Below are 12,507 nucleotides of genomic sequence, written 5' to 3'. Positions count from 1 at the left end.
TACAACTTCCGCATATTAATTCTAACATTTGGTATCAAGAGCCACTAATCCAAAGCCTTTTTTTTCAATCATATATCATCCAAATTTCATATCAATACCAACTCCACATATATATAAATGGCCTCCCCTAACCCCAATTCAAACACAAACACAAACATATTTAATCCCCAAGTTAATTGAGTACCTATATTTAAAGGGGAGAAATTTGATCAATGGAGTATGCAAATGAAATCAATTTTCATTACCCAAGATATATGGGAAATTATTCAAGATGGTTATGAACAACCCAAAGATGCCAATGAAGAGGCTTCTTGGGATGACATAAAAAAGTGTCAATACAAGCAAAACAAAAGAAGGGATCATTATGCCCTTTCTATAATATATCGTGGAGTAGATGAGACGATCCTACCAACCATCATGACCGCCACAACTGCAAAGGAGGCATGGAGCACTTTGGAGACAAAATATCGAGGCTCGGAAAAGGTAATACTCTTCAAACTACAATCTTTATGGGGTCAATTTGATAGTATGCAAATGACCGATAATGAGTCAATTCAATCATATACCGACCGAGTCTCAAATATTGTTAACCAAATTCGATCCAATGAAGACACCATTGAAGATGTTAAAATAATTCGAAAAATATTAAGAACTTTAACCAAAAAATTTGATCATATTGTGGCTGCTATAGAAGAATCTAATAAAGATTTAAGTTCACTCACCATGACTGAATTAATGGGCTCTTTATTAGCACATGAAGAAAGAATGCGTAAATTTGAAAAGCAACCAATTGAACAAGCTTTTCAGGCTAAATTAAAATTTTCTAATAATGGAAAAAATATAAATGGCCACGGTAATAATTTTCAACCAAAAAAGGGCAATTTTAACAACCGTGGTAGAGGGAGAGGAAATCATAAAAATCAAGGGAGCCGAGATAACAACTCTTATTGCATATTATGCAAGAAAAACAATCATAATACAAGAGATTGTCGGTACAAATGCAAAAGATGTACTAGACACTCTCATTTTGAAAAAGATTGTTATTTCCGGCAAAAGGAATAGGCTAATTTCATAGAAAATAATGATCAATTATTTTACACATGTCTGAATGCTCAAGAAGAGCAAACTGACACATGGTACATCGATAGTGGTTGCTCCAACCACATGACCGGAAATAAAAATTCATTTGCTAATCTTGATGAAAATATAAAATCACAAATAACACTTGGTGATGGGAGTAACCAAGTAGTTGCCGGAAAAGGAACAATTGTTGTTAAAACAAAAAACGGCTCCTCTAAATTCATCCCCGATGTCTTTTATGTCCCTAGGCTAGCACAAAATTTGTTAAGTGTGGGTAAGTTAGTCCAAAAAGGCTATATGGTAAAATTTGATAATAATCAATGCCACATATATGATAAGAAAAAGGTGCAATTAATCACTACCACTAAAATGGCTCCCAATAAAATTTTTCCACTTAAAATGCAATTGGAGTTTAATATTGCCCTAAGTACAATGGTGAATGAATCCGAATTGTGGCATTTGAGATTCGGACATTTAAATTTTGACAGTTTAAAACTGTTAAAAAATAGAGAAATGGTGATTGGGCTACCACCAATCACTAATGAAAAGAAAATTTGTGAGGGTTGTATCTATGGCAAAATGCATAGATCACCATTCCCAACCTCATCATGGAGGGCTAGAGCTCCATTAGAGCTTGTCCATGCTGATATATGGGGTCCTACCAGGAATCCGTCTCTTGGCGGAAAAAGATACTTTATGTTGATTGTGGATGATTTTTCACGCATGATGTGGGTGTATTTCTTGGAGAAAAAATCAGAAGCATTATCCCACTTCATGCAATTTAAAGCCCTAACAGAAAAACAAAGTGGGCATTCAATAAAGATTCTAAGAACCGATCGTGGGGGAGAATTCACAAGCAATGAATTCAACAAATTTTGTAAACAACACGGCATCAAAAAGGAGCTCACAGTCAGACGCACACCACAACAAAATGGTGTTGCAGAAAAGAGAAACAGGACAATTGCTGAAATGACTCGGAGTATGATGCAAGGAAAAAATCTGCCTAAACATTTTTGGGCAGAAGCTGTCCACACAACTATTTACATACTTAACAGGTCTCCCACAAAAGCGGTAAGAAGCATGACGCCGTATGAAGCTTGGCACAAAAGAAAGCCAAGGGTTGAGCACCTCAAAGTTTTCGGGCGTATTGCATATGCCCACGTCCCGAAGGAGAATCGGGATAAGCTAGACAGAAAAGGAGAAAAATGTATCTTCATTGGATACAGTGACGAGTCTAAAGGATATCGTCTCTATCAGCCCGAATCCAAGGAGTTGATCATCTCCTAGAGATGTCATATTCGATGAAAAGGCGCAATGGCAATGGAACGAGAACGATGTTGAAGTTCCAATAGAAGTCATTCCACCACCAAGCCCAGATGAAGGAGAAGATCCAATTCAGTCACCAACTCAATCATCTGCAAGTCCATCACCATCAACCAATCCAGAAACACCATCAAGGAGCCCAAGAAGTCCATCTACATCACAAATCTCAAGGTTGGAGCCAAGTCACTCAAGCCCAGCTCAACAAGTTCGAAGATCACAACGAGATCGATGTCCACCAAGCTACTTGGAAGATTATCAATGCAATCACACCATCATGGCACTCTTTGCAGGAGAACCACAAAACTTTGAAGAAGCAGCTCAAGAAGAAAGATGGATCGAAGCCATGAACGAGGAGATTAAGATGATAGAAAAGAACGACACATGAGAGCTTGTTGACAAACCTCAAGACAAGGACATGATCGGTCTCAGATGGGTTTACAAGATCAAGCACAATGAAGATGGCTCCATTCAAAAGTACAAAGCTCGTCTAGTTGCAAAAGGATACTCACAGCTACCTGGAATTGACTTCAACGAGACATATGCTCCAGTTGTCCGTATGGAGACAATCAGGTCAGTCCTAGCTCTAGCAGCTCAATTTAAATTGCAAGTTTATCAATTAGATATCAAATCAGCATTTCTCAATGAGGAGCTAGAAGAAGAGGTATATGTCAAACAACCTCAAGGATATATAATCAAAGGAAAAGAAGATAAGGTGTATCGCCTTCGAAAAGCCCTCTATGGGCTCAAGCAAGCCCCTCGGGCCTGGAACAGCAAAATCGATGGATATCTTCTCTAAAATGGCTTTGTAAAAAGCCCAAATGAGCCATCACTCTATATCAAGACCCAAGGGCCAAAGTTTCTCATCTTATGCCTATACGTAGATGATCTAATCTACACAGGCACCGATCTGAGGATGATAGAATACTTCAAAAAGACAATGATGTCAGAATATGAAATGACAGACCTCGGAGCTATGAAGTACTTCCTTGGCATGCAAGTAAAGCAAAGTCCAGGTAAAATAATTCTCTCACAAGAAAAATATGTCGAGGATATGCTCAAAAAATTCAACATGAGCGATTGTAAGCCAATGGCTACACCAGTGGCTACAAATAAGAAGCTCTCAAAGAATGATGGAAAAGAAAAGGTGGATGCATCAATCTACCGAAGTTTAGTCGGATCTCTCATATATCTTACAAATACAAGACCAGACATCGTTCATGCAGTCAGCATCATCTCAAGGTTTATGAGTGAACCAAGGAAAGCTCACTTAGCAGCAGCCAAGAGGATACTCAGGTATATCAAAAGAACAAAAAGCTATGGGATAATGTACGAGTCCGAAGCAGACTACAAGCTCATAGGCTACACGGATTGTGACTGGGCAGGAAGCATCGACGATCGAAGAAGTACGAGTGGATACGTGTTCCAGCTAGGGTCCAAGTCTATCTCATGGTCATCAAAGAAACAAGCTACGGTAGCACTATCATCATCAGAAGCAGAATACGTATCAGCGACAAGTGCGGCATGTGAAGCAGTATGGCTAAGAAGAATCCTCAAAGATCTACAACAAAAGACAGAAGATGCAACTACCATCTATTGTGACAATATGTCAGTAATAGCCATGACAAAGAATCCAGTCTTCCATAGTCGCACAAAGCATATTGAGATACGACACCACTTCATTCGTGAATTGGTCGAGAAACAAGAGATCAAGCTAAAATTCTGCAAGACAGAGGAGCAACTCGCAGACATATTTACCAAGGCACTTCCAACAGAAAAGTTCATCAAATTCAGAAGACAGCTAGGAGTCCAAGATTTTTCAGATTAAGGGGGAGTGTTAAATAATATAATCTAGAAAAATCTAGGGAGTAATGTATCAAGAAGTAAGTAAAAAAATTTTATGATATCCTAGAACTATCTAGACTAACACCCTAAAGCTAATAGTCTGGAACTATCTACAAGTTGTAGAAAAGACTAGAAACATAATGATGGTGAAAGCACCAACATAGAAGCACTATATATATGTGTTGCATGCTCTCATTTGTAACCAAGCCACATAATACAAACAACCTTTTTTCACAAAAGCCATCAACTCTCCTCTTTATTTTTCATACTAGCATCTTCAATATTTATTAATCAAAATCAATAATCCACGACAACTTCCGCATATTAATTGTAACAAAATAAAGTTCTTGAAGAAATCAAATGGAGCTCTACAAAGGAGGTTTTCACTATTTGAAAATACAATAACGATCCGTTTGGTAGGTGGTAATAAATAGTAGTAATGAGAATGAAAAACTAGTGCAATTTTGGTTGAAAAATCTCTTAACTACCTTGATGGCTATGCTTGTCTAACTTCAATCATCTTATTTTCTTTATAAAATTCATTCCAATGCATTACCATTAAAAGAGATGGTATTAGATGATAATGAAAATTTGTAAACAAAAAACTTTTTTGTGATCAAAGTTTCATTACCATGGGAATAATATGAAACTTTAATGAAATTTTACATTATAAATCATTCTCATTACCACCATTTAGTACCACTAACCAAATGGGGTGTAGGTGTTTCGAGCTACAGAGGTTTAGATTTAAAATGAGAGTAAAATATTAATGGAATTGACTCAAATCCAAAATTGAAGTTGATTGATTCGCCAAACATTAAATTTGAGTCAATTATAAATTGTCAAATGAAATTATTATTTTCAAACATAGCATAAGAGAATTATAAAATGTATCTTGGAAGCTAAGGTAATTAAAATATATTTAGTTACCAAAAAAAAGATGATTACAAGATATAAATATATCACTATATAAAAACATATATGCAAGAATAAAATAATATCTTTAGGATATTATTAATATTCTGATGGATATTATGAATATTTTGATACACCCCACAGTGCAAGCAGGAGGTTCACAAATACCGAGACTCTCCCTAAAATCTTGGAACAGTGTAAGAGAAAGGCCTTTATTGAAGATGTCTACAATCTGATATCTAGACGAAACATGAAATACTCGAACTTAGCCTCGAGCAACTTTTTTGCAATCAAAATGAATAACAATTTCAATGTGCTTAATGCGTTGATTTTTTCAGATAGTGCTTAATGCGTTGATGTTAAATATGATTTCCAAATAGATAAATAGCACTTATATTACCATAATACACCAAACTAGCTTTAGAAACATGATAATATAATGAAGCTTTAGAAGATGATTGAGAAGACGTGATTCAGAGACTCCATTAGCAACACCACAATATTTAACTTTGGCATTGAAACGAGATAAGGTAGCTTGTCTTTTTGAAGATTAAGTCATTAGATTATCGCTAAGAAACACAAAATATCCAGAGTTAAAACAAAGAGGATATGGGCATCATGCCCAATTAACATCAATAAAGGAATGAGAGTGGGTTTGGATGAAAGTTAAGGGTGAAGAAATGATGAAGAGTGCCCTGAATGTAACGAATCATCAGTTGTAGTTTATGCATATGTGAATCCATGTATGAAGAGACTCGCTTATTGGACTGCATAAGAAATGTTTGGTCTAGTGAAAGTAAGATACCGTAATGCATATGTGAGACTCCGATAGTGAGTAGGATCTTCAAAAGGAGAAAAGACGAGGCATTGAGTTTGGGCTTTGTGCCACTGGAGTAGGGTAGACATGCCTGCACGACTGGAATTTATTTATCATATTTTTCTTCAGACTAAAACAAACCAGCAGTTTGATGTTTAACAGCTATGCCAACAAAATAACTGAGAATACCAAAGTCATTCATATAAAATTCAGCACTAAGCACAAATAATAAAGATTAGAGGAGAGAAGAAGAAGATACAATAAGAATTATATCAGCAACATATTGTACAAGATATGCAATTGTAGAGCCTTTCTTATAGATGAATAAAGAGTGGTCACAAGTACTATGAGTAACAAAGTTAACAAACCTGTGATACCAAACCCGAGGAGCTTCCTTGAGTCAATATATAGACTTGTTAAGACGACATACATGATGAGGAAATTTTGGATTCCTGAATCCCAGTGATTGATGCATGTAAACTGTTTTTAAGATTACCATGTAAGAAGGCATTCTTGACATCAAGTTGAGCACTTTTTAGATAAAGCAAGACTAAGAATTGTTCAGATTGTTACGGGCTTCACCACATGACTACGTGTTTCTCTACAATCGATGTTCACTTTTTGACTTGCACCATTACCTACATGATGAGATTTGTGCCTAATAAAAGAGCCATTGGGATGCTCTTTATGTCTAAAAATTTGATGTGAATAAAGTACATTAACATCAAGAGATTGAGGAACCAAAACCTAAATGTCATATTTGACTTTTCAATTCCCAACTCATGACGTTGCTCATCCAATTCGGTTCTCCTAAGTAACACAAAAGTTTCAAGAATACACATGGGAGAGCTAATTACAAGGTAACCTCCGGCCTAAAACGTTGTCCGTCCTATTCTGGTTTTCAAAGATAAAATATTTATACAATTAAGTATAGCAGTTCTATATACTTAACCTAGAACTTGATATATTTAATTGAATGAAACAAAAATTATGTATTCGATAAATAATCAAAATAAAAAAAATTATTTTATTGTTGCTTAAAAAAAGTCATGTATTCGATAAACTTAATCATGAAAATATATTTTCTAAAAAAAAAATCACGATAATATATACTGGCATTATTATCAGAAATTATATTTTATATATTTTAGACTAAAAAATTCGTGCATTGTATGAGTTTATATACTAGTTGATAAAGAGAATTACAAAATCTATCTTAAAAAACTAAGATAGTACAAGATATTTAGTTACCTAAATTTAGAATATTGCAAGATATAAATATATCAAGATATAAACAAAATATATATCCAAGATATAAAATAATATCTTGAGGATATTATTATTTTCTAATAAATCTCTCTATGATTTTTGAATGTAGATCGCATATGGGTTACTTTCAACAGTATACCTTTTCAAATAAATCATATAGACATATAAAAAAATTGACCAAGTAGATTCTAGGTCACTCCATTGGTCATCATATGTTTTTACTGTAAGAAGATGATGCTTGCCATTAATTTAGTTTTCAGAAATAATATACAAAAACTACCGAGATAAATTCGGCAACTATTAGCTCTATTCTAGGCTAGGATTATGCTAAGAGATATATACTTACTAAACTTGATTATATACCATAAATACAAAGTCAAAGAATATATGTGTGATATATTCTAACACTCCCCCGTAGTCGTAGCGGGAGCATCACGGATGCTTAGACTGGTACGAAAGTCGTCAAACAAAATCCGTGGAAGACCCTTCGTAAAAATGTCTGCAATTTGATAACGAGAAGGAACATGTAATACTCGTACTTCGCCTTTAGCGACCTTTTCTTGTACGAAATGAATATCCATCTCAATATGTTTTGTACGTTGATGTTGCAGGGGATTGCCAGAGAGGTAGATGGAACTTACATTATCACAATAAACAATAGTCGCTTTACGAATAGGGAAATGAAGCTCAAGCAACAAATTTCTAAGCCAACAGGAATCAGATACTACGTTAGCAACCCCGCGATATTCGGCCTCTGCACTTGATTTAGATATAGTAGGCTGCCGTTTAGAAGACCAGGAGATCAAATTGTCACCCAAAAACACACAATAACCCGAAGTAGATCTTCTAGTATCGGGGCAACCCCCCCAATCCGCATCAGTATAAGCTACGAGGTTTTCAATAGAAGACTTATACAAATGCAAGCCAAAAGATAAAGTACCTTGTAAATAGCGCAAGATACGCTTCAGGGCTCCCATATGCGCATAGCGAGGATCATGCATGTGAAGGCAAACCTGTTGAACAGCATAAGAGATATCTGGTCTAGTAAAAGTCAGATATTGAAGAGCACCAGCAAGACTTCTGTATTTAGTGGGATCTGGATAAGGCTCATCGTGGGAGGCACTAAGCTTAGATTTCGTGTCAACAAGTGTTAGACAAGGGGTACAGTTAGACATGTCGGCCTTGTCAATGATAGAAGAAGCATACTGTTTCTGAGTTAAGAACATCCCGTTATTATTACGAGTTACAGCAATGCCCAAAAAGAAACTTAGAGGACCTAAGTCCTTCATTGCAAATTCAGAGCTCAAACGATCCATAATATGTGTCCTAAGACGGTTAGAGGAAGCTGTAAGAATGATATCATCAACATACAACAGAATATAAGCAGTATCAGATCCGTGCCTATAAATAAACAGAGAATGATCAGAGGTACTGTTAGCAAATCCAATAGAGATGACAAAATCTACAAACCGCTGATACCAGGCTCGTGGAGCCTGTTTTAGACCATAGAGAGAGCCTCTCAATAGACAAACATAGTCTGGGCGACTTTTGTCGCGAAAACCCATGGGCTGATGCATATAAACTGTTTCATTTAGAGAACCATGCAAAAAAGCATTCTTGACATCCAACTGATGGATCGACCAAGAGTGTGAAATAGCAATGCTTAGAACAGTACGAATAGTAGCCGGTTTTACAATCGGACTGAAAGTCTCATCACAGTCAATACCTGGCTGCTTAGTCTTACCATTAGCAACGAGACGAGCCTTGTATCTCTCAAAAGAACCATCTGATTTTCGTTTATGACGAAAAATCCACATAGAGAGAATGACGTTCACATTAGGGGGTCGAGGAACCAAATCCCATGTATGATTATCAATAAGAGCATTAATTTCATCTAACATTGCATTTTTCCAATTAGGGTCATTAATAGCACTAACCGGGTCCTTTGGTATAGGAGATATGGATGTAGTAGTTATTGTGTTGAGGTTGGAAAAATACTTGGGGTTAGGTTTGATAATGTCGTCCTTAGCTCGGGTGGTCATAGGATGAGGAGCGGGGTTAGGAGGTGTTGTCGCGGCATGACTGCTGGTGGTAGCAGACCTGCCGGAGGTGGTAGACGGGAGCTGGGATTGATCCTCACGTCGTGAGGAAGTGAGGATAGGGCTTTCAATCATGGGTTGATGCAAAGTAGGAGTGTGCTGGGCTTCGGTGGTAGGAGAGCCCAGTTGCAAGGGTGTGACAGTGGAGCCCAATTAAGATGTGGAGATGTTGGGTGGAGCAATGTTTGGCCCATTTGAGGAGATAGGGGATGTGGGCTGGGCTTGTTGATTTGTGTACAAATCAGAAGGTTGATTTAATGGACTTGTATCTAAGAAATTGTAATCATCATAAATTAGTTTGTGATATTTTGAGAAAGGAAATTCGGTTTCTATAAATTTCACATGCCTACAAATGATGATTTGTCCATTTGTTAAATTATAGCACTTTGAACCACGATGATTTGGCGCGGCGCCAAGGTAGACACAGGGAGTGGAACGTTCTTGCAATTTGTTTATAGTATTAGAAGAAAAAAGGGGAAAACATAAACAACCAAAAACACGTAATGCTGAATAAGTGGGATCACGTTGGTATAAAATTTGAGTGGGAGATTTATAATTTAATATTTTGGTGGGAAGAATGTGGAGAAGGTAGGTAGCCATGGCTAGAGCATGATGCCAAAAGGAATGGGGCAATGAAGCATGAGCAAGAAGGGTTCGAATGATATTGTTTATTGTTTTAATGTGGCGTTCTGCTTTTCCATTTTGAGGAGAGGTGTGGGGACAAGAGAGGCGAAAGAGCATGCCTTGGTTTTCAAAAAAATTTTTAAGATTACCATTAACATATTCAGTGTCATTATCACATTGAAAAGTCTTAATGTTACGTTCAAATTGCGTTTGGACAATTTTGTGAAAAGATTGAAAAAGATGTTTGACCTGTGATTTTTTTGAAATTGGATAAGTCTATAAGAATTTGCTGTAGTCATCAAGAAATAAGAGATAGTAACAATGACCAGATGAACTAATAATAGGGGAAGTCCAAAGGTCACTGTGAATAATATCGAAAGGAAAAACAGTGTGCGACATGGAATTATAAAAAGGAAGTTTAACGTGTTTCCCTAAAGGGCACGAAGAACAAATAGAAGTACAATCCTTATTACATTCAATAAATTTTTGATTAGCTAAAGATCTAAGTACAACATCGCCAGGGTGTCCTAATCGATTATGCCAAAGATCGGAAGAAAGAGCAGTAAAATTTGAATGTTTGACTGGAGAGGTGGCTTGACTGGAAGAAAAGATTGGATAAAGGTCACCGGAACTGTCACATCTCATTAGTTGGGCTCCCGTCTGTAAATCATTCACAGAAAAACCATAAGGGTCAAAAGAAATAGAAATCATATTGTCAGTTGTGAATTGTCGTACGGAGATTAGGTTCTTTATTATTTTGGGAGCATGCAAAACATGGTTTAAGGTGAAGGGGGGATACGGATAAGGCAAAGTAGCACTATCATGACCAATAATTGGAACTAAATTACCATTACCAACAACAATATTATGATTTTTAATGCTCGAATTGACATAAGTGGAGAGAATACCTTGGTCGGCCGTCATATGAGATGTTGCACCAGTGTCCATATAATAATTCGGATCCGGTCGGTTGAGGTTAGTTAGCATTTGCATTGCGGCTTCAATGTGGGTAGGCGTTGGATTCGGACCCATGTCAGCAGCACAGTAGGATTGTGGAGATGGACCCAAGATACCAGGCCCATTTGACCGTGGCCCAGTTGAAGAGGCAGTAGTCCTAGGTGCCCAAGACTGTGTTGGATATGGGCAGGGAGGAGTTGGCCATTGGGCCTGCCACTAAGCCCAAGGAGCTGACCAGGAATATGGTCTTTGCTGAAACATCCAAGGTTGACCATTGAATGGTTTTGGTTGTTGGGCCGGCCCACCAAAATTACGACCAGCCTTATTAGAAGGCTTGGAAGTCTTTTTCTTTTGCTTAGTATTCGTGTTGTATCGAGAATCAGAGGAGTCTGAGTGGTTCTTACCGGTGGTAGAGACGAGAGCAGTGGGTGAACGGCCATTGGAGCCACCTTCCTTGGCTAAGCGATTTTTGATGGTACGCTCAGCTAATTTGAGACGAGATCGGCATGATTCAAAGGAAGGCAAGGGTTCCTGATTTTTGATGAAGTCCACCATACCGGCGTATGCTTCGGGTAGTCCGACAGTCAGTTTAAGAATAAGATGGGTATCGGGAATCGGAGCATCAACATCCGCAAGACGATCAGCGAGGGATTTGATATGATTGCAATAGCCGTCAATGGATGAGAAATTCTCGAAATCACGGTCAGCGAGTTCTTGTTCAAGATGAGAGGCTCTGGATGCTTTGTTATCTTGAAACATAGACTCGAGACGAGCCCAAGCACTTTGAGCAGTGTCATCTTTAAGAAGGATAGCAGTGAGAAGGTCATGAGAAATAGAACCGTAAATCAAATTTAGGACTGCAGCATCAAGACGTTTCCAATAGACCAAGTCTGCCGATTTCGAGTTCTCATATGCACTGAGTTACGTGGCGTCAGTTGGAGGTATGATGTGATTCGTAAGGTCGTGAACCCTACAAAGTACTTTGAAGAGGGCGGCCCAAGAGTGATACATTCCAGCGGTGTCCAAGGTAATCGGAATAAGGGATTTGACATTTGTGATAGCAAATGCAGGGTGGTATTTTGGAGTGTTGGCCATGAGGTATTGCAGCGGAAGAAGAGGAAAATTTGAGGAAGAAGAAGAAGTTGGGCCGTGAGAGAAGAGGATCATAAAAAACTATGATACCATGTAAGAAGATGATGCTTGCCATTGATTTAGTTTTCAAAAATAATATACAAAAACTACTGAGATAAATTCGGCAACTATTAGCTCTATTCTAGGCTAGGATTATGCTAAGAGATATATACTTACTAAACTTGATTATATACCATAAATACAAAGTCAAAGAATATATGTGTGATATATTCTAACAGTTACTTTACTCATCACCATAAAATAAAATAGCTAAAAAGCTACATGTAAATTTTTTTGTTAAATTTTAAAAATAAGTTGTTTTTGTATTATGTTTGGCTTAAAATTACTTTTTAAGTGATATATAGTTGTGGAATATAAGTCAAATAATAAAAATCAACGACTAAATGATAGGTTCTTATTCCAATATATAGTTGAATTAAAAATTTACCA

General features: G+C 37.1%; 1 protein-coding gene across 1 annotated transcript; it reads left to right on the top strand.

The window, feature by feature from the left end:
• The first annotated feature begins 225 nt into the window (after positions 1-225).
• LOC130818492 (uncharacterized) lies at positions 226-1,062 on the top strand. Its single transcript, XM_057684662.1, has one exon. It carries the CDS (start codon positions 226-228, stop codon positions 1,060-1,062), a length of 837 nt encoding a protein of 278 aa, XP_057540645.1.
• The last annotated feature ends 11,445 nt before the right edge of the window (positions 1,063-12,507 follow it).

The sequence above is a fragment of the Amaranthus tricolor genome, chromosome 7, assembly GCF_026212465.1.
Source record: "Amaranthus tricolor cultivar Red isolate AtriRed21 chromosome 7, ASM2621246v1, whole genome shotgun sequence".
Classification (NCBI taxonomy): Eukaryota; Viridiplantae; Streptophyta; class Magnoliopsida; order Caryophyllales; family Amaranthaceae; genus Amaranthus; species Amaranthus tricolor.
Note: the sequence above shows the minus strand (reverse complement) of the source record. Positions and strands in the feature narration are given on the sequence as shown.

Coding starts and splice junctions, on each gene's coding strand:
- LOC130818492 (XM_057684662.1), top strand. CDS start 226: ATGAAATCAATTTTCATTACCCAAGATATATGGGAAATTATTCAAGAT.